Below are 24,529 nucleotides of genomic sequence, written 5' to 3'. Positions count from 1 at the left end.
ATTGGATTTTTGGCAAGCATCCAATGTGCAGGAGATAGTAATCACCTAATGGTCACAGCAAATTGGCTTTGCCAGAGCTCCGCAAGGCAGGTTCAGGTTCAGAAGGGGGACTGGAGAAATGGGCAGTGGTAAATACCTTATCCCAGAAACCACAGCCACAGCTTTTCCCCATCTATGCTACCATCTGTGAGCCTGGCTTTCCTACACTTACCTGTTCAAGCTCAGCCACTTTCTACCTCCTTCTGTGTGAACAGGCTGGTCCCAGTCCTTGGCATTGAAATTGCTGAAAAACTCCTTTCCTCATGTGCTGTTTCTCAGAGAACAGAGCAATGCAAAAGAGAAGCACCATCAGATTGTCTTTAATTAGCAAACATCCTAGTGCTGTGACACCCATCTCTATTTAGTAAAAAAAAAAGAAAGCATAACTAGTGATTCTTCTGAGTAGGCTTGCTGTACAATCTCTTTTGTATTAGTAATGAGGCAGAATGTTTCTCCTCTGGAGATTTTCAAGGAATATATGCTAGTTCCTCTGAAAATAACAGATTCAGCAGATGAAAAAAGAAATGTTTGTCTTTCTTAACACCAGGTCACTATATAAATGAGAGGACCCCCAACTTCAGAAGTGTGCCCAAGCACAGCTGCTTGTCAGCAAGTCTGTTCCCTCTGTGACGCTGTGTTAAGAGATAGTTGATAACATGTCAAACATTGACATGTATGTAAACAATGAACTGATGTGTGCAGATTCTATGTTATGGAATATCTACCACAGTTTATCAGGGTCTGGACACCAGTCAGCCAGCAAGTTGATTTGGTTGAAGTAGAGCAATCACCAGTAGTGAGCATGCAGGATTGACTTCCTTTCACGTTAGCTGTAATGTGTGCTCAGAGGAGCAGCACATCCTGCTCATTCCTGGTGCCTCCCATGGACCTGAGCACATCTCAGCTCCTGGTCAGGGCATCAGGGACCCCGAAGAGCAGAGGAGGAGCTGCAGTGACCTGTCCTGGAGGACACAGGCACAGGAGACACTGCTGTCCCTGTAGGTACCTGAGCCTGCTCTCCAGGCCCTTGACCCACAGCAGATTTCTGACTGGAGCAGAAGCTGAGCAGCTCTGAGCTCTCTCCAGCCTCGCAGGGCTCACTAGCAGGGTGTGCAAGGGGATCCCTGCTGAAGAGGATATCTGCTGTGTCCCGTGACCACTGCAGGTTCCACGTGGGGGGACAAATAAGTCACTGAGACCTGAGAAGGCCAAAGGCTTCTTAGGCTTCATACAGAGATAGTAGGAATGTGCTTGTGCTTCTGTCTCCTGTTACTAACAGGGACACACAGAATACACTGCCATTTTCAGTACAGTTTTCCATGTGTAAATTACTTGTTTTTTTCTCCAGTCACATGACATTTTTCACCATCTTGGTGAAAAGGTGGTTTGTTCTCTAGAAGGCTTCACCACCTGGGTGCAATGTCATGCAGAAGGTGGGTGTCTGGGAAGAGTGGATGATGACAAATGTCTTGGGTGTGACAGTCTGCCCATTTCTTTGAATTCAGAGAGTCAGACAGATCACAGAAGGGTTTGGGCTGAGGGGACCTTTAAAGCCCACCTAATCCAATCTCCCTGACATGGGCAGGGATGTCATGCAATCTTATTTCCTTCAGTGTTATGTCATGTTATGTTCCCCTCCCCAGCCTGGCTGCTGCCTGGCTAAAAAGTGCCTTCTCACTCCTTATCTCACTTAACCACTTGGATGGGGAGAAGAAAATGCACATCCTAGGGGCTGGCAGAAAGAGGGCTGCTGTCTTGTAACTGTCTCAAGAAGGATCTATTTTCAGCACGACTGAATCCTTTCTCCTCCGTGGGGAATGTGCACCTTGACAACACTGCATTTCTGTGCAGGACAGTCTGTATCCAGAGATGGCTTCCAGCCTGCCTCTCCCCATTTATCTGTGCTGTGGTTCGCTGCTGGTCCCAGTGAAGTTCACCCTCCAGAAATGGAAATAGAATTGACAGAATATTAATGGCTCCCAGGAAACATTGCATTCTTTTTTTTTCCTCTTTGAGGGGCTTGCGCTTCTTTTCAACAGATTCCTTCCTGAACAGACTTCTCCCTGTGCACGGATATAGAAAACATAGTAAAGTCTTCTTGGAAGTAATTTTTGGGATCTACAGAGTTAAACTACAGTGAAATCTGGATCATCCATTTCAGATTAGAGACTGCTTCTTTCCTATACTATATCAGTGTCATATAAATGGTGACAGAGATGAGCTGTATAAATTAAACCAAATCCAAAGCAGATGCTCAGAAGCTTAGACTGCTTTACAGGGATGCTTATGACAGCTGATCAAATACTTCACTCTTCTTTTCATGAACTTTATGTCTTATGTTGCAGCACTGAATGCTGGGTTATTTGCCCAATCCTTTTTTTTTGCACTTGCTCCTATCTCCTCTTCCAGCCTTCACCAAGTGTCTTTTCCCTGTAGACATACACTGAGAGTTCATATACTACCTGAATTCACAAAACATACTCTTACAGATACCATTGCTTTAGCTCTATTTTCCATCAAAAAGGTATTTTAAAACAATGTGAAAACACTGAAGGAGAAGATCTTGTTTTCTGTGTCTTATTTAGTTAATGCAAAAAAGGAAAAAAGGAAATGTGTATGAATTTGGAGCTTTCAAGTGAAAGTAGTTGTTGTTTTAACATTTAGTCTTTTTTTATGTCTGAGTTTATCTAATGCTGATTCTTCTAGAGGAGTTCTTAGAATAGCTCTTCTATTCAGTTTGAATGGCACTAACTATTTAATGCTGAATTCAGTCAGACCCCAGCACCTTGGCTGGTCTACAATACCAGGATGGTTTTTGCATTGCAGTACAACTGACAGACAGGTGAGAAGATACACTTGGTGTCACCTACAAATGCTTCTCCTGGGGGAGGAAGTATGATTTAATGTGAAGTATATAAGTTTTAGCTGAACTCAGTATGCAAATTATACTTAGCATGGGGCCACATCTCCATATACATAATTCTGAAGAATTTTGTTAGATTTCAGTAATTTTTAAATCCACAAATGACCAATACCGAGCACCTAATGGGATTTCACTCAAGTCACCAAGGGTTAGGGTTCTGGGGGACATGAAGTTGAACATAAGCCAACAATGTGTCCTTTCTGTGAAGAAGGTGAATGGGGTCTGCATTAGGAGGAGTGTTGTAGCAGATAGAGGGAGGTGATCCTTGCCCTTAATTCAGCACTGAGGCCACATGTGGAGTGGTGTCCAGTGCTGAGCTCACCAGTATAAGAAAGATATAGAGCTACTAGAGAGGGTCCAGAAAAGGGCCAGTAAGATGAATGAGAGACTGGAGCATCTTTCTCTTAAGGGAAGGTTGAAAGAGCTGAGACTGTTCAGTCTGGAGAAGAGAACGATCAGGTGAATCTTATCCATGGATATAAATACCTGAAGATGCACAGAGGATGGAACCAGGCCATTTTCAGTGGTGCCCAGTGAAAAGACAAGAGACAATGGGCACAATCTGACACACAGGAAGTTCCCTGTGAAAATCTGGAAATACTTTTTTCCTGTAAGGTTGATTGAGCACTGGCACAAGTTTCCCAGAGCTATTGTGAAATCTCCATCCTCGGAGATATTCAAAAGCCATCTCATTAAAGCACCTATTTCATTGCCATGTCTTGCTTCATAACCCATTTCTGAGACTTGGACCACTTTCAAAAAAGATTTTATGTTTCTACCGCTGAACTATGGGGACCAACTGACACTAAATTCAATCCCCAAATCACGGGGAGTGTCAATACCTGGAGACACCTCAACTCACTGACTGCTTCCCGTTCAATCCAGACCTTCCCTTGGCTGTCTGCCCAGAGCTGCCTGGCCATGTGCCTCACTCCTGCCTCTTGCACAGCTGGGTCCACATCCTGCACAGCACAACAGCAAAAAATCAACAAGATCTCTCTGAGTAGAATGGCTTTGTTGTTTGCCACTGGAAAGGCAAGGTCCCCAAAGTTAGGTGATCTAGCCTAGCACTCTCAGCTGTACAATCATAGAACTATAGAATCTTTTATGTTGGAAAAGATCTCCAGGATCATCAAGTCCAACCTGTGCCTGATCCCCACCTTGTCACCCAGACCAGAGCACTTAGTGCCACGTCCAGTCATTGTTTGGACACCTCCAGGGATGGGGACTCCACCACCTCCCTGCTCCCACGCAGCCCCTTACAATGTTTGACCACTCCTTCAGTGAAGAAATTCTTCCTGATATCCAACCTGACCCTCCCTGGCCCAGCCTGAGGCTGTTCCCTCTCCTCCTGTCCCTGTTCCCTGGGAGCACAGCCTGAGCCTCCTCGTATCGAGGCTGAGCGCAGACAGCTGCTTCAGTTGCTCCTCATCAGACTAGTGTTCCAGCCCCTTCCCCAGTTCTGTCCCCTTCCCTAGATATGTTCTAGTCCCTCTATATCTGTCTTTTTGTGAGTGGCCCAGAACTGGACAGAAGATTCTTGGTTAGGTCCAGATTTGTGGCCTCACGACTGCCCAGCACAGAGGGACAGACACTTCCCTGGTCCTGTGGCCACACTATTTTTGGTATAGCCCAGGTGTCATTGGCCTCCATGCCCACCTGGGCACACCTGGGCACACCTGGGCTCATGTCCAGCCTCTGTCACCAGCACTCCCAGGCCCTTTTCCAGCTTTCAGACACTCTGCCCCAGCCTGGAGCTGCAGGAGGTTGGTGTAACCCAAAGGCAGAACTGGGCACTTGGTCTTGTTGAACCTCACACCGTTGGCCTCAGCCCATGGATCCAGCCTTCCAGATCCTTCTGCAGAGCCTTCCTGCTCTACAGCAGATCAACACTCCCATTCAATCTGGTGTCATCAGCAAACTGCTGAGGGTCTCCTTATCCAGGTCATTAGTAAAAATGTCAAACAGGACTGGGACCAACACCGAGCCCTGGGGACACGACTAGTGACTGGCCCTAGTCCGATGTAACTCCATTCCCCACCACTGGGCCTGGCCATCAGCCAGTTTTTAACCCAGCAAGGACAGCACCTATCAAGACTGGGGGCTGCAGCTTCTCTGGGAGATGCTGTGGGCAATAGTGTCAAAGGCTTTGCTGAAGTTCAGGTAGACGCATCCACAGCCTTTCCTTCATACACCAGGTGGGTCATACAAGGATGCCTTTCCTAAACCTGTGTTGTCTGGGCCTGATCCCCCTGTAGGTGTTGCCTGATAGCACTCAAGTTGATCTGTTTCCTAACATTCTCTGGCACTGAAGTCAGGATGACAAGCCTGTAGTTCCCTGAATTCCCCTTCCAACCCTACTTGTGGATGGGCATCATACTGTCCAACCTCCAGTTGTCTGGGATGTCCCTGAAGTAAGGCCCCAGTCAACTCACTTGATGAGACTTTTAAAAGGGTTTACAATTGTTCATGTACTCTGAGTTGGCTGACAAGATATTCTCAAGAGGTCAAAAAAACAGAAAAGATTTTACTGGCAAATTTTGGAAAAGTAAAAAGAAACTTTGACAAAAGGTTTAGTGCAACATTTAATCAATATAAAACACTTCTCACAGCACTAACTTGGCCTATTCAACTTAGCAAACTTTAAGCTTATTCAATGTTACTCAAGAATATTCCAAGAAGAGGGAATTAGAAGAAGAAAAAAGTCAGAAAGACAGAAAAGAAATTGCAAAGCACCCATATAGCTACAAACTCCAGGATTCCAATGCTGTTCAGACAGAACTTCCAAGCACAAGGTAGGATCTAGATAACATGATTCCTCGTGTTCAGCCTTAAATACCACTTGGTCTTCCTGGACTTTTTCCCCAGGTGGGACTTGCAGTCATTTGGCCATTCAGAAGCTGGGTTGGGTTAGGGGCTCCAGGGGCACATGTAGGGCATTGCCTCCAGTGTGCCCTTGACTGGCAGCTCTGCCAGGCTGGGATACTGGCCCTAGGTGGGGTAGGGTGTGGGGAAGGTCACTGCCTTGCCAGGGCAAGGCCTGACCTGCCCTTCCCCCATACACATGCATCCCAAAATGTCTCAAGACATCAAGCTTTCCAGTCTCTCACACCTGGTTAGCCAGGACTGATGATAAATGATGGAGAGTGGCTGGGCAAGTTCCTCCAACAGTTCCCTGAGTGGCGTCAGTTGAATCCCTTCTGGCCTCATAGGCTTGTGAGTGTCTAAGCTCAGCAGGTCACTAATTCCTTCTGGATCGAAGGCAGTCTGTTCTGCTCCCCTCTCTGACTAACAGCTTAAGGGGCTGGTTATCCTGAGGATAATCACTCTTTCTGTTGATGACTGAGGCAAAGAAGACATTAAGTACTCAGTCTAAATCTGATAGGATTTAAATCAGCTCACATGACCGGTGCTCTATTCCTAAAACAAGACCAGTCTCTCTCCAGCACTACCAGAAAATCCCTTTCCCCCCTCTCCATCAGCATTGTACAGGCATGTCTGCCACCCCCAGTGCTCTGGTATACCCGTGGTGTTTTGGACTCTCTAAGTGTGCAAGGTATTTGTGATGAAATGGAATTGCTGGACTGAGGATGTATCAGGTAGAGAGCATCTGTGGCTGCATGCTGACATGATGAGTTTGTGCATATGTCCAATTATTTGTAAAGGTATGACTAAATAGAGGATTTTTCTATCACTTGTATGTAGGTGTGCTGGTTTTAGCTGGAAGGCATTTCAAATCAGTTATCCTTCCTAGGGTTACAGGCATTGGTTAAGGATAAGTTAAGTTGCCAGCAAAAGCAAGCAGTGTCTCTTGCTCACTGGCACTAACCTGCAGATCAGGAGTCTCAACAGGTATAACCCCTCACAAGGTTCACAAGAACAGTTTTTAGAGAATCTCCCACTTATTTGCAATCTGAAGTGTGTACAAAAAGGCACACATGCTCATGCCTGTGTTTGTGTGTGTGTGTGTGTGTGTTCACTCTCTTCCTGATACCCCTAAAGCCTCACATCGGTCAGAGGCATCACCTTAAAAGCCCAGGTAGAACCCAGCCTCTCCCTGCTGCAGTATTTGGCTGACCACCCTGTTATGCCTGTCACCCTCCTCACCTCTTACACGTCTGCAATTCTGCTTCAGGGTTTAGCCAACAAAACTGCCAAAAGCTTTTAATAATGCTAGTTTATCTTTTAACATCCTGTTTTATCTATTGTACTGCTAGGATAGCTGCAGCACAGACATACCAAGCAATCCATCCCAGGTCGTGCAGTGAGTCGGTGGGAAAGCCAGCAATAAAATCCATAAGTCCTGAATCCAAGTTCTTTAAGTGCTTTGACTAGTCCAGATTCTCTCCTTAACACCCTTGGGAGATGTTTATAGGAGATGTATTCATATAGCCACTAAGACATCAAAATTTTCTAATTATATCTAGTCATGTCAAATGACAATTATGCCCTTAGTTCAGTTTGCCAGACAATGCTTTACCAAAGAGTGTTTGCCAAAATATTTTTGACCGAAGAAAGAGTAGGCATCTGTAGCATCTGCAGACGAGATCGTATAAAACGTCCCTGCGACACGTCAGCCCTGGCTCCACAGAAAGCTCCAAGGTAAGAGTATGGGGTCTGCAATCTGGCAGGAAGGGGTTGGCAGCCTAAGGTGCTACAACATTCCTGCTGCTCCAGTGCTCATGTCCAGGAGGGGACTCCACTATAAATCTATTTTCAAGGCACCTGCATGTTTTCACTCTTGATTTCTGTGCAGCAGCAATTTGGGAACTGCTATTTCTGTTTTACAGTACTGACCAGCTGCCAGCCCACAAGCCACACATCTGGTGTCACGAGAGGTAAGAACCTGATTTACTAATTCTTAGGGGGCAGAGACAGATCCTTTTGGGTGGGGTGTCAGTGAATGGTCACTGTTTCACCCTATATGCAAACCTGGTGGGACTGCAGTAGAAGGTGGTGGGGGTGCCCAAGGCTGTGTTTGAAGCCTCTGACCACTGATGACAGAACAGAAAATCCCCATGGAGACATTCTTCACTTCTGCTTAACTGATGTTACATAAATCAAGGTGTGCTGCCTTCTCATCTTTGCTATGGCAGGAGGAGAAAGGGACCAGATAAGCACAGCAGGAAAAAATGCAAAATCCTGTATTTTACCTAAGAATATATTAATTATTAAATCATCTAAACATACAGACCTTCTAACCAACCATCTTTGTAAAATGCCAAAATTTTCAACTTTCTTAGATACCCATTTTCTTACTCCTGACAATAAATATATTTATTTCCTAACGAATAAAGAGGGAACAGATTTTACTAATGAAGTTAGAATTTTCAAGTGCGATTGGTTAAATTTAGCTACCTACATATTTAATAAATCATTTGAAGAAATACTTTTTTAAAAAAACTTTTGAGAACTCATGTGTTCCTAGATTTTTTCAGTAAGTATTTATTTGGGATCTTAATATAGCCTTGTAAATTCCAATTTCAATGCTTGAATTTTTTTCACCTAAGTCAGAATTTGGGGCTGAAATTATTTAGGTATTGTAGTAAAGGGTGAAAAATGCACAGAACAAATTAAATTGTGGCAGAATATTAAAAAGTCACAAAGCCTGCACTTCTTTTCAGTGGATAACTGCCCTAGCAAAATTTATTAATTTACCACTACCTTTCCATTACCCTTTAAGAGGTAAATGTCCCACAGATTCATTGTTTTCCAAGACTGTAGGTCACCTACACCACAGTTTTTCTGTAGTTTTATTTCACTCTTCATCCTTCTAATAGATTCTTTTAGTTCCATTCCTAATAGTGACGTCTTAGTGAAACTAGTTCAACAAATTCACTCTTGTCTTACAGGCACAGTATTCTTAAAGTAGCAAATCCACGGTTCTGAAAAGGTCATTATTGAATGCTTAAGGACCTAGACTACATCAGTGAAAGCCTCTTATTTTCTAAGTTGACATAAAATTAAGTTTCTGGTTATTTCGTGTTAGAATATCCAGAGCATGAAGAGACACCAAGGCACAGGATACATAATTTTCCCAAATAATCAGTAAAATATAATTTCTCTTCAGAGTTGTCTGCTGATATATCCTCAGTAAAGTGCCAACATGGCCTCTGGAGATGCTGAGATGGCCGTCTTTGGGGAGGCAGCTCCTTACCTCCGAAAATCGGAAAAGGAGAGAATTGCAGCCCAGAACAAACCTTTTGATGCCAAGTCATCTGTCTTTGTGGTACATCCCAAAGAATCCTTTGTGAAAGGGACAATCCAGAGCAGGGAATCGGGCAAAGTCACTGTCAAGACTGAAGGGGGAGAGGTGAGTGAAAAACAAGGTTGAAGGACACGATTTGTGTCCCTCATTGGATTCTTAGGTGACATATGTGGATTTTTTGTTTCCTCTGACAGACCCTGACTGTGAAGGATGATCAAATCTTCTCCATGAACCCTCCCAAGTACGATAAAATCGAGGACATGGCCATGATGACCCACCTGCACGAACCCGCTGTGCTGTACAACCTCAAAGAGCGTTACGCAGCCTGGATGATCTACGTAAGTGGCAGCAGCAGCTTCCTTTGGGCAGCCGCAGGAGCTGCTGTGCCAGGCTCAGGGGAAGCCAACGTGCTGTCTCCCTTCCTCACAGACCTACTCGGGTCTCTTCTGCGTCACTGTCAACCCCTACAAGTGGCTGCCGGTGTACAACCCGGAGGTGGTGTTGGCCTACCGAGGCAAGAAGCGCCAGGAGGCTCCTCCACACATCTTCTCCATCTCTGACAATGCCTATCAGTTCATGCTCACTGGTGAGTGTTTGACCTTCCTCACAGCAACCTAAACAAAAAGCCCTGATGATCTCACTGAAGCATGTGACAAGCCAGCTGGAGCCACCAGAGAGCTGCATGACTGTGAACTTGGACAATTTATGTAGCAAATAATTTCAAGTGAAACTGACCTAGGAGCATTCATGGACTTACCATAGTGAATTGTTTGGACTTTACTGTACAAATTCTACACTGTCCTACTGCAGAAATAGCAATTGACTCAGTTTTCTATGTTTTTTCATTGACAGAAAAGACAAAGTTATTGTTTCTTGTATTCTAAGTCTAGGTTCTTAATTTTCATTTCTTGAGGAAAATTATGTGAAGGGCAAGTGATACACAGACGGTCTCAGGTCCAGATGCCTCTGACTGTTCAGTATATCCATGTGGGCTTATGCTTAATACTGTTAGGACATTGAAAGGCATTTCGTAGTCTTTGGCTTTCTGAAAAATCCCCAACTTTGATTTCCAGCTTTACTTCTCATTTAGCTTAGCATTACCCAGGTCAGCTGCTAACACATCTTTCATTGTTCATCTTTCACAGATCGGGAGAACCAGTCCATCCTGATCACGTATGTACTGCTGATCACACCCCCTGCTCACATCCCTGTGGGACTCCTCAGTGCCAGGGGACCTCCTGCCTGACCAGGCACTCTCTGCTTCTCTCTTGGCTTTGACAGCGGAGAATCCGGTGCCGGGAAGACTGTGAACACAAAGCGTGTCATCCAGTACTTTGCAACAATTGCAGCCAGTGGGGAGAAGAAGAAGGAAGACCAGGCATCAGGCAAAATGCAGGTGAGTCAGAAAGAAGAGACTGAAAACCTGGCCTGTCATTGCCCTGTGAGCTAAACACAATCACTGAAGAATTATCTTCCTGCAGGGAACGCTTGAGGATCAAATCATCAGCGCCAACCCACTGCTGGAGGCCTTTGGAAACGCCAAGACTGTGAGGAACGACAACTCCTCACGCTTTGTAAGTTGTTGCTTTGCATAAAATCTCTTGCCATCGTGGCAAGACAAATGATGCCTGAGCAGTTCTTCATGCGAAGGAGATATCAGCAGAACACATCCAGCCTGACCTGCTGCTGCTTCTGCTTAACAGGGCAAATTCATCAGAATCCACTTTGGGGCCACAGGCAAACTGGCTTCTGCTGACATTGAAACTTGTAAGAGACTCTCCTGGACTGCTCCCATCCCTTCCCAAATTCACACATCCATCTGCATTCCCACAAGTGCCTAACTCTTTCTACCTCTCTGGGCAGATCTGCTGGAGAAGTCCAGAGTCACTTTCCAGCTCAAGGCGGAAAGAAGCTACCACATCTTTTATCAGATCATGTCCAACAAGAAGCCAGAGCTAATTGGTAGGAGACATCACTGAGCTTTTGAGAGGAAGATCTCTGAGCAACATTGAACTACATTACAAAATATATGAAATTTAACCCATGAACACATTTGTTTCCAGAAATGCTCCTCATCACCACCAATCCATTTGACTACCCTTTTGTGAGTCAAGGGGAGATCACTGTTCCCAGCATTGATGACAAGGAGGAGTTGATGGCAACAGATGTACGTAATATACAGAACAGGTCAACAGGCACAGGTCATACATCAGATAACATACAAATAATTCACTTTGCTCATTGTATTACCAGAGTGCCATTGACATCTTGGGCTTCACTGCTGAAGAAAAGACAGCCATCTACAAGCTGACAGGGGCTGTTATGCACTATGGGAACCTGAAGTTCAAGCAGAAACCAAGAGAGGAGCAGGCAGAGCCTGAAGGCACAGAAGGTATTATCAAACTAAATAATTTACCCTCTGTAAGCCACTATGTATGTGAAAGACAGCAAAAGTTGTCTACTGTTGGACTTTAGATCCCAAGGAAAACAATTATCCATAAATCATATCAGGATTAATGTAAGTTATGCTATGAGCAATTAATATTTTAAACTGGTCTTTATACTCTTTCAAGAATTCAAGAGTTATGGATGTTCCTTTAGTCATACCTGTGTTGGAATATGGCTTCCAATTGTGAAACAGCTCAGTGATTCAGTTCTAACTTGAGAGGGCACCATGTTCCCATGTGCCTTCACCTATCAGATGCTCAGGGAAGTCAGTTGTGAGAGGCATATTTCATTCCTTTCCTTTGTCGGCACACGACCTACAACCCCTGTCTTCAGTTCTGTGAGCAATGCCTCCTCTTGTTAAAGGACAAGGCAGGAGGTGGGGAGCACCACTGGTAACAGAATGAAGCCCAAGTTTTATTGAATATCAGAAACAAAAGCTCAGAAAAGGTTGTAGGCTGTGGATCTGAAGGAGAACAGAGATATTGTCTGTGTTCCACTCTAAATATTGTGTGGTTTTGATCACCTGAATGTAGATCAATACCTGGTTGTTATCACTGCAGCTCCTGAGCTGCACATGTACTAAGCACATTCAGACTAGCAAGCTTCAGTTTTTTGGTTTGTGCCAGGAGATTTTTGAAAACTTCATTACTTTCTACATGCTGCAGTGAAGAACTTCAAACAGAAATTCCTTTAGAAAAGCTCAATATGCATAATGGCAAGTGTGATGTTACAAAAATTTCCTCTGTGAGAGTCTATCAAAAGGTTTCAAAGAACAGAAATCTGAACCCTTCCACCTTTAGGGAATGCTTTCACATTCAAAGCCTATTTGACATAAAATTCTTCCTTTTTCCTCTGGCTTTTCAGTTGCTGACAAGGCTGCCTACCTCATGGGTCTGAACTCCGCAGACATGCTCAAGGCCCTCTGCTACCCCCGAGTCAAGGTGGGGAATGAATATGTGACCAAGGGCCAAACAGCACAGCAGGTAAGAAACATGATGTAACCTGTAACCGCGTAAAGAATTAATATCCTTTTGATTCTCCTCTGGCCTGTATGGTAACTCCAGGCAATTTTTTGTCCTGTAGGTGCACAATGCTGTAGGTGCCCTCGCAAAGGCACTCTATGAGAGAATGTTCCTGTGGATGGTTGTTCGTATCAACCAACAGCTGGATACAAAGCAGCCCAGGCAGTACTTCATTGGTGTCCTGGACATTGCTGGCTTTGAGATCTTTGATGTAAGTAAGATTTGGTAAGAGCTATTTGGAAGTGACAACTGAGTGTTATGGTCAATTTGAGACATACTGTAAAACAAAACATAATGTCATCACGTGATTATTGCTATTTGCCTTTTTAAGGCAAAAAAAAAAAGATCTTCCAAAGGACTTGTCTTATTTCAAGATGTGAGAACTCAAAAATACAGGATGGTCCAATAAAAAAAGTTCATTGTTCATATGATCAGGGACAATACAGTATAAAAATATGTATATGATGATAGTCCTAAGCTTGGGGTTTTTCTCCCTGTAACTTGGTCTCATTTTAAACAGGAAATATAATTTATCTTTAAAATTTTGTCAAAGAAAAAAATTTCCTTCTGGGCAATTAATTTGATGCTTTTCTCTTTTTCATAATGTCATAAAACAGATGGAGGAAATGCATGGAAGTCAAGTTAACTGCTTTCCTTAGTTTTAAAAGATGAGGCCTTGCAATTATTGCTGTGTCATCAATTATGCGTCTTTCTTATTTTATTTCCAGTTCAACAGCTTTGAGCAGCTGTGCATCAACTTTACCAATGAGAAACTGCAACAGTTCTTCAACCATCACATGTTCGTGCTGGAGCAGGAAGAGTACAAGAAGGAGGGAATTGAATGGACATTCATTGATTTTGGGATGGACCTGGCTGCCTGCATTGAGCTCATTGAGAAGGTATCCTTCCTTTACAAATGAATTACGTGCACGGAATCTATGTAATTACTTGGTCTCATTTTTCAAAGGGATCTTCTATGTTCATGTCCAAGTATTCAGCTTTTCTTATTCAAATACCTTGACTAGTAGTTTACTTTTTCTGTCAAGTGAGACATGAAGGAGATTGTGGCAGCCTTGTGACACAAAGTCTGTACTGATCTCTTTTAAAGTGCAAAAAGTTTATCTAACTCATAAGAGTGTTCTTCCAAACAGGCTAGAGTCCATTTCCAGGTCAGTGTGTTCCCCTCACCTTTCAGCTTTAACACATGAGCTTGTGTAGCAGAAGACCTGTAAATTGTAAAATTAATGTAGAAGTTGGATAGACAAAATTGTCAATGCACATGTGCATCCTTGGCTGGCAGTGTGAAGGCAGTGGTACTGCACATGAAATGGCAGCTTCAGTGGCTGGTAGGGTGATGAGTAGTTAGAATGACAGAACCACAGAGCTGCTGAGGTTTGCATACAGCTCTGGACATCACCTAATGCAACCCACCTGTTCAAGGCAGGGTCAACTAGAGCAGGTTATGCAGGACCATGTCCAGCAGGGTTTTTAGTATCTCCAAGAGTGCAGACTCCACAGATACTTTAGGGAACCTGTTCTAACTTTTGATCAGCTTCACTGCAAAGAAACTTCCTTCTGTTTAAAGGAAATTTAGTGTATTTCAATTCATGCCTCTTTCTCCTTGTCCTTTCACCAGACACCACTGAGCTCTCTCTTCTTTATCCCCTTCCATTAGATATATATATAAACATTGATAAGATCCCCCAGAACCTTCCCATTTCCATGTTGAACAGTCCCATCTCTTTCAGCTTATTTTTGTATGTCAGATGTTCCAGTCATTTAAATATCTTTGTGGCTGGTCACTGGGCTCACTCTACTATGTCTGTGTTTCTCTTGTACTGGGTAGCCAAGGGCTGAAAAAGCACTCCAGATGTTTCTTCTCAGAGCTAACTAGAGGGGAAGGATGAACTCCCTTGAGCTGCTAGCAGTGCAGTGTAGCCGAGGATGAGTTGGTGGCTTGGCTGCAATGGTGTACTGTTGGTTCATGTTCAATTTGTCCAACATATCTGTGTGTGCTCTGAGTTCCACTGAATAAGAAGGTAATGCTCTGATTTTATAAAGCACATTCTCAAAACAAACAAAAATTATTTGCTATTTCTTTCATAAGTAATTTTGTGTTAAAAATTGTAAGTATCAATGTAATCAATCCCACTTTCTAGAAGAAAATGTAATTAAATAATATTTTCTGATGTGTATCTCAGTCTATGACCAGTAATGAAGGTCATTATTGCCTTAAAAGCTAAATTACAATCTGTCTCGCTTGTGATTTCTCCCAGCCCATGGGCATCTTCTCCATCCTGGAAGAGGAGTGCATGTTCCCCAAGGCAACTGACACCTCTTTCAAGAACAAGCTCTATGATCAGCACCTGGGCAAGTCCAGCAACTTCCAGAAGCCCAAACCTACCAAAGGGAAGGTTGAGGCTCACTTCTCCCTGGTGCACTATGCTGGAACAGTGGACTACAACATCACTGGCTGGCTGGAGAAGAACAAGGACCCTCTGAATGAAACTGTCATTGGGCTGTACCAGAAATCATCTGTGAAGACCCTGGCTTTACTCTTTGCCAACTATGGTGGAGCAGAAGCAGGTTGGTTCTTTGAATCCCATGTTTTCACTGATGTGCAGCTTACTAAAAGGAATCAGAGAAGGCAAAAAAAAACCCCTCTAAAATCTGTTTTATTTTCAATTTAGCGGAGGCGAGTGGTGGCGGCAAAAAAGGTGCCAAGAAGAAGGGTTCTTCCTTCCAGACTGTCTCAGCTCTTTTTCGGGTACAGTAGAGAATTCACTATTTCTTTCTAAGATGATGAGTAAACCTACCAATTACTATGGCTAGTCTTGTTTTGGCTTGGTTCTGTTAAAAGATTCTGAAGCTCTTGGGCCACATTCTGCTAGGAACAAATCCAGTTAATCTACTCATACTTCATTTCACTGAATGCACAGCTTTTCCATTTGTTCCCTTGTCTCAGGATGATGTTTCCAGATGGAATAATGTCATATAGAAAACTTCTAAAATACATTTCAAATGTATTTGAAATGTATTAATGACTTGTATTAATGTAGTAATGAAATGTATTAATGAGTCTTAATGACTCTCCCAGGAGAATTTAAACAAGCTGATGACCAATCTGAGAAGCACTCACCCCCACTTTGTGCGGTGCATCATTCCAAATGAAACTAAAACACCTGGTAAGAGACTTACATATATATTGAAGGTTTTCAGTGTGGTGCAGCTCTTCCCCACTGTATTACAGAACGTGGCGTGCATTTGTGCTCTTCATTGTCAGGTGCCATGGAGCATGAGCTGGTGCTTCACCAGCTGCGCTGTAACGGCGTGCTGGAAGGGATCAGGATCTGCAGGAAAGGATTTCCCAACAGAGTCCTGTATGCAGATTTTAAACAGAGGTCAGACTTCATCATCTTATTGGATCATTTTGTCCATCTTAAATAGCTTTTGAATCTAAACTTCCCCTCCTCTGCCTAAAGCCTTCTCTAAAGTATCAGTTTAACAAGTGGTTTGTTCTCGACAGCTCTTAAGACTCTTTCTTGCCATTATCCACAAGTTGGTCTCAACAACAGAGCTCTTAATATTCATAGAATCACTTAGGCTGGAAAAGACCCTTAGCATCATGAAGTTCAAAGCAAGTCATTCCATTTTCCTCCTCAGATACAAAGTATTAAATGCCAGTGCTATCCCAGAGGGACAGTTCATTGACAGCAAGAAGGCTTGTGAGAAACTTCTTGGATCCATTGATATAGACCATACTCAATACAAATTTGGTCACACTAAGGTACAATATCTGTTTGCTTCAAGAACTACATGGTTTTGGTTTGCATGGCTTGATACTGATACTCAGATACTCCAGAGAGTATATGAAATGCTCTAATAGAGTATAAGAAATGGTGTAAAAAAAATCCACCAAATTCTTGCTTACTCAACACTTGAATAAACTGAAATTCATGGACATAGGATGATTTAATTCAGGGTTATTGAGTTCCTAATTTAAGACAAAGTTGTAGAATAAAAGAAAAATATCTGGTGAATGTAGTTCCTCAACTGCAAGTAACCAGAAACTTGGAGTTACAAAAGAGTATCTGCGACTACATATATTCTTTGTGGTTTTGTTCTTAACTTCCATGGTGTTTGTAATGAGGGGCAGGGTACCAGGTTACACTGAACAAATACAGACACTGCACCTGTTATCATGTTCTTACCTAAGGTGTTCTTCAAAGCTGGACTGGTGGGCCTCTTGGAAGAAATGAGGGATGAGAAGCTAGCACAGCTCATCACTCGCACCCAGGCCAGGTGCAGGGGCTTCCTGATGAGGGTGGAGTACCAGAAAATGGTGGAGAGGAGGTAGGCTTTTCTTCAAATTAGGTTCACTGTACTTGGCTTATTGTGCCATCATGGTATAAATATTAAAGATTAATTTAACTTACCTTTCAGGGAGTCCATCTTCTGCATCCAGTACAACATTCGTGCATTCATGAATGTCAAACACTGGCCATGGATGAAGCTGTTCTTCAAGATCAAGCCCTTGCTGAAGAGTGCAGAGTCTGAGAAGGAAATGGCCAACATGAAACAAGAGTTTGAGAAAACCAAAGAAGAGCTTGCAAAGTCTGAGGCAAAGCGAAAGGAACTGGAGGAGAAAATGGCATCTCTAATGAAGGAGAAAAATGACCTGCAGCTCCAAGTACAGGCTGTGAGTACCATCAGTGGGCCTTATCCTAATTCTACTGTGACTATCAGGTTGATATTTACAAGTACATTTTCAAACCACATAGAAACTTCAATTTAGTTCAGTTCAATTGTAATTCTTTAAGTGGTGCTCTTAAACGTATAACTAGCTTCTGTAAGGACTGTCAGGTATCTGTAGTCCAAATATTACTTGGGTGAGAGTTTTCTATGATGTACGCTGAGACATTCCAATGATTAAACCCCAATTTATGGACTTTGTTCCAATATTTGAAATTATGTGATAATATTGGATTCTATACCCTGAACAAATATATAAATACTCATGTCTTCAGGTAGATTGAAAAGAATTGTATTGGTTTTAGCTTTTAAACCTGGCTGTTTCAAAACTAACAATATAAAATCAATTTCACACGTGTAATTGTGTTGAAAACATGATTCAAATTTTAAACTACAATAGTGATAACCGGGACTCTGAACCATGAAGGTATCTCAATATTCCCTCAATAAGCATACCCCTAAAAATGGCATTGCCCTACCAGGAAGCTGATGCTTTGGCTGATGCTGAGGAAAGGTGTGACCAGCTCATCAAAACCAAAATCCAGCTGGAAGCCAAAGTTAAAGAAGTGACTGAAAGGGCTGAGGATGAAGAGGAAATTAATGCTGAATTGACAGCCAAGAAGAGGAAACTGGAGGACGAATGTTCAGAGCTGAAGAAAGATATTGATGACCTTGAGCTAACACTGGCCAAGGTGGAGAAGGAAAAACATGCCACGGAAAACAAGGTATGAGGCAGAACCTATCACTCACACTCCAGAAAAGACCTGTCTTGTTTTGAAGTTTTAAGCACCATTGTTTATCTGTGCTTGCTCCTTTCTACTCCAAGGTGAAAAACCTGACTGAGGAGATGGCAGCCCTGGATGAGACCATTGTGAAGCTGACAAAAGAGAAGAAAGCCCTCCAAGAGGCCCATCAGCAGACCCTGGATGACCTGCAGGCAGAAGAGGACAAAGTCAATACACTCACCAAAGCCAAGATCAAGCTGGAACAGCAAGTGGATGATGTAAGCACACAGACATAGAGCAGAAACAGGACAGGTATGGAGCCTGAGCTGGCTGGTAGAACACTGCTGTGTTGTTGTGTTTAGCTGGAAGGGTCCCTGGAGCAAGAGAAGAAACTGCGCATGGACCTGGAGAGAGCTAAGAGGAAACTGGAAGGAGACCTGAAGCTGGCCCAGGACAGCATCATGGATTTGGAGAATGACAAGCAGCAGCTGGATGAGAAGTTGAAGAAGTAAGTGTGGCTCTGGGGCACCTGAGTGCTGGGCTGGATCACTTGGCTTTTTCCTTTGAGCTCTAATACAGTTTGCTTTGCCCAAAGGAAAGACTTTGAAATCAGCCAGATCCAGAGCAAAATCGAGGATGAGCAACTTCTAGGCATGCAACTTCAGAAGAAGATCAAGGAATTGCAGGCAAGTCTCTGTTCCTTCCCCTCCCTTGCTCAGGCTCAGCTCAGGCAGGAGGAGGGCAAGGCTGTGAAGGGTCCCTGCTGTTGTCCAGGCTCGTATTGAGGAGCTGGAGGAGGAAATTGAGGCAGAGCGAACCTCTCGCGCTAAAGCAGAGAAGCATCGCGCTGACCTGTCGAGGGAGCTGGAGGAGATCAGCGAGCGCCTGGAAGAAGCAGGAGGGGCAACAGCAGCTCAGATTGAGATGAACAAGAAGCGAGAGGCAGAATTCCAGAAGATGCGCCGTGACCTCGAAGAGGCCACGCTGCAGCACGAAGCCACGGCTGCCGCCCTGCGCAAGAAGCACGCGGACAGCACAGCTGAGCTGGGGGAGCAGATCGACAATCTGCAACGTGTGAAGCAGAAGCTGGAGAAGGAGAAGAGTGAAATGAAGATGGAGATTGATGACTTGGCCAGTAATGTAGAGTCTATCTCCAAAGCCAAGGTACACAATTATTTTTATTAGGAATTTGATAGCAATGTGATGTTTTTGTTTCATCTTAAATTATTTAATTATTATCAGGTTATATTGTAAATGATTTCTTAAAATCTTATGTGTAAAAGTGTGTGCATATCTACATAGTCTCCAGATATGTTAACTGCATGTTCTGGATATATTTTCCTGGTGGAAAGAAGGCAGAATCAAGGTATTTACTCTACTTTCTTATGCGCAATGATACCTAGGCCAACTTGGAGAAGATGTGCCGCACTCTAGAAGACCAGTTGAGTGAATATAAATCAAAGGAGGAGCAGAATCAGCGCATGATCAGTGATCTTAGTGCTCAAAGAGCTCGTCTGCAGACAGAATCTGGTACAGTGCTTCCACCTCTAATTTGGAAATTGGAGAACCCCATAAATTACTCTCTTCACTATTAAAATGTTTTCTCAATTGCAAACTTTTTCAGGTGAATATGGACGCCAGGTAGAGGAAAAAGATGCTTTAATTTCTCAGCTGTCTAGAGGAAAACAGGCTTTCACCCAGCAGATTGAAGAACTGAAGCGGCAACTTGAAGAAGAAATAAAGGTGAAGATATTCATGTAACATATGGAATAAACATTTGACATAATATTGGTTTTCATGAAGTGTTCAAGACTTCAAAAGGTGATCCAATTTTAAGGTCAAACCATCCCTTTCAGGTCGTGCAATCTGGACCCTCTCAGTGCAGGACTCCCTTATTTTTATCAGGCAGTCAGTTAATCACTATTTCTGTGCAATATGAATCAGTGTCTAAGTTCCAGTAAAAGAAATTCCCCAAGAAACACCTCCTCATTATTGCAATATTTTTACCACCAGGCCAAGAACGCCCTGGCCCATGCCCTGCAGTCTGCTCGCCACGACTGTGACTTGCTCCGGGAACAATATGAGGAGGAGCAGGAGGCCAAGGGGGAGCTGCAGCGAGCTCTGTCCAAGGCCAACAGCGAAGTGGCCCAGTGGAGAACCAAATACGAGACGGACGCGATTCAGCGCACGGAGGAGCTCGAGGAGGCCAAGTATGTGAGAATTGTGTGGAAGGTTGGCATACAACAATAATGGAAATTTCAAGACAACACTGAGATTTTCAAAGGCAAAACCCTAACAGAAGGTTGAGGAGTTATATGAAATAAAAAAACACAAGGAAAATGGGCTACATGACAAAGAATGCGAGAGACAGGACAGAAATGGGATTGTGCAAAGTGCAGAGGGATAGCAGGACTGCAGAGAAGCTGTAGCTGCCCAATCCATGGAAGTGTTCAAGGCTTGGACCAGCATGGTCTAGTGGAAGGTGTCATTGTCCATGGCATGAAACTAGTGGATTTTTGATGTCCCCTCCAACACAAACCATACTGTGAATCTAGGATTCTATGAAGACCTTGGAGAAAGGAAAAAATTGACTGGTGGGGATAGGCTCTGCACCATGTACATTAGGACCAAATAATGAAAAATGTCTCAGTGCTGGGTTGAATGTGATAATCAGCATTCATTTGCACCTCCAGTTAAGAGCTGTGTTTACCACTTTCCAGAAAGAAGCTGGCACAGCGCCTGCAGGATGCAGAGGAACATGTTGAGGCTGTCAATGCCAAATGTGCCTCCCTGGAAAAGACAAAGCAGAGGCTGCAGAATGAAGTGGAGGACCTCATGATTGACGTGGAGAGATCCAATGCTGCCTGCGCTGCTCTGGATAAGAAGCAGAAGAACTTTGACAAGGTCTTTTGGCCTCCAGCACCAGGGCTCCTGGCCAGAGCATCCCCCTGTGATTGCCCCATCCCTACTCACACCCTGTTTCTCTTCAGATCCTGGCAGAATGGAAGCAGAAGTATGAGGAAACTCAGGCTGAGCTGGAGGCCTCGCAGAAGGAGTTGCGCTCTCTCAGCACAGAGCTGTTCAAGATGAAGAATGCCTATGAGGAGTCCTTGGACCACCTGGAAACCATGAAGCGCGAGAACAAGAACTTGCAGCGTGAGTCCCTCTGCTCCTCAGTGGGCTTTCTCACTATCAGCCATTACCTCCATTCTTCATGGGTCTTTGCCTGCAGGTCTGCAGAGATGTCTGGTGGGACACCTTGGAGGGACAGGGCCCTTGCCATTCTGCTGTGTGCCTGACTGTGCCATTGGTGTTTGTTCCCACAGAGGAGATTTCTGACCTCACGGAGCAGATTGCTGAGGGAGGAAAGGCAATTCATGAGCTGGAGAAAATCAAGAAGCAGATTGAGCAGGAGAAATCTGAAATCCAGGCAGCTCTGGAGGAAGCTGAGGTATGTGACCATAACCACTGGAGTAAGCAGTAAATAAATTAGGAAATAGGGCTAAAGAAACCTGGGTTATCCTCTGTCCTGGCTGGGGAATGCAGACGCTTGAGATTTCTGGAAATATCTTGTAATTCCCTAAAACGTAAGCAGTAGGTTTATTGAATGCTATCAATGTTTGTGTCTCTTTGTCCAGGCCTCCCTGGAACATGAGGAGGGGAAGATCCTGCGCCTGCAGCTTGAGCTCAACCAAGTGAAGGCTGAGATTGACAGGAAGGTAGCAGAGAAAGATGAGGAAATTGACCAGCTGAAGAGAAACCACCTCCGAGTTGTGGAGTCCTTGCAGAGCAGCTTGGATGCTGAGATCAGGAGCAGAAATGAAGCCCTGAGGCTGAAGAAGAAGATGGAGGGAGACCTGAATGAAATGGAGATCCAGCTGAGCCATGCCAACCGTGTGGCTGCTGAGACACAGAAGAACCTGAGGAATACACAGGGAGTTCTCAAGGTCTGTTCAGCAAAGCTACAGAAAGAGACAAATGAGATCCCTGACATTCTTGCCACTAGAGCGCATGCTGACACCTGGTTATTTCTTTTCTCTTTCTTTCCAGGACACCCAAATCCATCTGGATGATGCTCTCAGGACACAGGATGACCTGAAGGAGCAGGTGGCCATGGTGGAACGTAGGGCAAACCTGCTGCAGGCTGAAGTTGAGGAGTTACGGGCAGCCCTGGAGCAGACAGAGAGGTCGAGGAAAGTGGCTGAGCAGGAGCTTCTGGATGCCACTGAACGTGTACAGCTCCTCCACACCCAGGTAAGGGCAGGGAACAAAGAACAATGTTGACACTGACCAAACACAGAGGGCTGGAATATACCAGAGGACCAGCAGTACTAGAATGGCCTCTCTACTGCTGTCCACAAGTAAAGTCATAGTTTGCATCCAACCCCCAAGCCCACACCTGATATTTTGTAAACAAATATTGTAACAATATTTCCACAGTAAGAATTGGGAGCTGGAAGGGGAAAGACTTTGTTCAGGCACAAGGTTTCTTATGCAGGTTTTAGAACAAAACTCTTGTTATTTCCTTCCCATTGCACAGAACACCAGCCTGATCAATACCAAGAAGAAGCTGGAAACAGACATTGCCCAGATCCAGGGTGAAATGGAGGACACGATCCAGGAAGCCCGCAATGCTGAGGAGAAGGCCAAGAAGGCCATCACAGATGTGAGTTGGGCACTCCTTGCATTGCTGATGGGGAATGGACTCTCCCCCAAATATCTCCAGACCCAAAATGGCTTTGACCCTTTGCTCTGGTCAGGCGGCCATGATGGCAGAAGAGCTGAAGAAGGAGCAGGACACCAGTGCCCACCTGGAGAGGATGAAGAAGAACCTGGACCAGACAGTGAAGGACCTGCAACTTCGTCTGGAAGAGGCTGAGCAGTTGGCACTGAAGGGAGGGAAGAAGCAGATCCAGAAGCTGGAGGCCAGGGTGTGTAGGGCTGGGGTTGTGCATGAGTGAGCGTGTCCTTGGAGAGACACTGTCAGGGAAGCTGCAGGGATGGCTTCTCCTTGCAGGTGCGCGAGCTGGAAGGGGAGGTTGATGCTGAGCAGAAGCGCAGCGCTGAAGCCGTGAAGGGTGTGCGCAAGTACGAGCGGAGGGTGAAGGAACTGACCTACCAGGTAAGGCAGGAGGTCTCCTGGGCTGACAGCGTGTTCTCACAGCAAGTCACATTTTGCACACACCATCCCCAAGGGGAATTGTTAACCTTGCATGATGCAGAACCAAGAATTGACTTTCTTTCCTGTTTGCCAACCACTCTAGTCTGAGGAAGACAGGAAGAATATTCTCAGGCTGCAGGATCTGGTGGACAAGCTGCAAATGAAAGTGAAATCCTACAAGAGACAATCTGAGGAGGCTGTAAGTATTTCTCTGAGAGCTTGGCAAGAGCCACTTTCCCAGAGGGTAATTTGACCATTGAGGAGACAAACATAAAATTTAAAGATGTCTCCTGTCAGTAATGGAGTTCTTAAACTTCTCTGAAAGGCTCATAAATCAGACTCACCTTTGAGAATGAAAAGAATGGGTCCTTAAGAAGACTGATGAGGAGGGCAAATGCACATAGCATTTTTTGCATTCAAACAAAAAAGCAACCTGTAAGGAGTCTTATGACTGATATTGGTAGTACAATGTATTAAGAAATTTTGGAGATAAGTTATTTCAAGAGTTTTGATAGCAGACATGGAAGGTGTTGGATGTTCCCTCCAAAACCACTTTGTATTTTCTTTTAGTATTGTACAAAGATCCTTTGCCTGTTTCTGGGCATGCAGCAGGGATGCCAGGGATAAACAGAGGGAATTCCTACACCCCATGAATTTATGATTATCTGAGCACGGCTTTTTTGCTGTGGAAAGTATGCAGCACAGAGAAGGTTCTAGTTCAGTTAAGGGGATTTGTGAGAAGGACTGTGAGGAGATCTCATCAATCTCATTGTAAGACTTTGTATAAGCAGTGGTGGTTGGAGGTTGGAGGTTTGTGGCTTCACTCAGCCCAAGGTATAGGAGGAATGACAACCCTGAACCCTGAGCTCCTCACTCCTGATTCTTTCTCGCACCCAGGAGCAGCTGTCCAATGTCAACCTCTCCAAGTTCCGCAAGATCCAGCATGAGCTGGAGGAAGCCGAGGAGCGGGCTGACATTGCAGAGTCACAGGTCAACAAGCTCCGAGCAAAGAGCCGGGAGTTTCACAGGAGGATAGAAGAGGAAGAGTGAGAATGTCACAAGGCAGGAAAGCAACCTGAGGGCTGCACAAAATGTGAACATCTCAGCTGCTTTCCTTCTGCCATGAGTCTTTGTACCCACCTCAGTGTCTAGTGAATAAAAACCGTAGTAGATTCCTCTGCATACATGCAGTGACCAGTGCCTTTTTTGGGTGTTGCTTTCCTTGGGCTATTGCATTACAGAACAAGAAGA

At 44.4% G+C, this 24,529-nt stretch overlaps 1 protein-coding gene and 1 long non-coding RNA gene across 5 annotated transcripts in view; one reads left to right on the top strand and one right to left on the bottom strand.

Moving 5' to 3' along the window:
• LOC146429684 (uncharacterized) overlaps positions 1 to 17,202 on the bottom strand; it is a 25,712-nt gene extending 8,510 nt beyond the window's left edge. For 2 of the 4 annotated variants that reach the window (XR_014855635.1, XR_014855638.1), the window contains exons 1-4: positions 17,077 to 17,202; positions 11,778 to 16,018; positions 3,825 to 3,924; positions 212 to 2,102 (exon numbers count right to left, since the gene is read on the bottom strand). This is a non-coding gene — a long non-coding RNA (uncharacterized LOC146429684). Of the gene's footprint in view, positions 1 to 211; positions 2,103 to 3,824; positions 3,925 to 11,777; positions 16,019 to 16,851; positions 16,956 to 17,076 lie in introns of all 4 variants that reach the window. The other 2 variants (XR_014855636.1, XR_014855637.1) reach the window with 2 other exon arrangements.
• On the top strand, positions 7,743 to 24,472 carry LOC146429683 (myosin heavy chain, skeletal muscle, adult-like). Its single transcript, XM_085077954.1, has 39 exons — positions 7,743 to 7,800; positions 9,033 to 9,275; positions 9,365 to 9,508; positions 9,600 to 9,756; positions 10,316 to 10,343; positions 10,452 to 10,566; positions 10,652 to 10,744; positions 10,874 to 10,937; positions 11,034 to 11,132; positions 11,234 to 11,337; positions 11,424 to 11,562; positions 12,483 to 12,601; positions 12,702 to 12,851; positions 13,369 to 13,539; positions 14,917 to 15,226; positions 15,331 to 15,407; positions 15,738 to 15,825; positions 15,924 to 16,041; positions 16,304 to 16,427; positions 16,857 to 16,993; positions 17,084 to 17,339; positions 17,875 to 18,117; positions 18,219 to 18,395; positions 18,480 to 18,625; positions 18,713 to 18,803; positions 18,892 to 19,281; positions 19,521 to 19,647; positions 19,742 to 19,860; positions 20,131 to 20,327; positions 20,838 to 21,021; positions 21,108 to 21,273; positions 21,444 to 21,568; positions 21,756 to 22,064; positions 22,168 to 22,371; positions 22,658 to 22,783; positions 22,878 to 23,048; positions 23,135 to 23,239; positions 23,382 to 23,477; positions 24,176 to 24,472. The coding sequence occupies exons 2-39, from the start codon at positions 9,069 to 9,071 to the stop codon at positions 24,326 to 24,328; spliced, it is 5,829 nt and encodes a 1,942-aa protein (XP_084934080.1). The 5' UTR covers positions 7,743 to 7,800; positions 9,033 to 9,068; the 3' UTR covers positions 24,329 to 24,472.
• Positions 24,473 to 24,529: the final 57 nt, after the last annotated feature.

The sequence above is a fragment of the Lichenostomus cassidix genome, chromosome 18 (genome assembly GCF_008360975.1).
Source record: "Lichenostomus cassidix isolate B80296 chromosome 18, HeHo_3.0, whole genome shotgun sequence".
Lineage (NCBI taxonomy): Eukaryota > Metazoa > Chordata > Aves > Passeriformes > Meliphagidae > Lichenostomus > Lichenostomus cassidix.
Note: the sequence above shows the minus strand (reverse complement) of the source record. Positions and strands in the feature narration are given on the sequence as shown.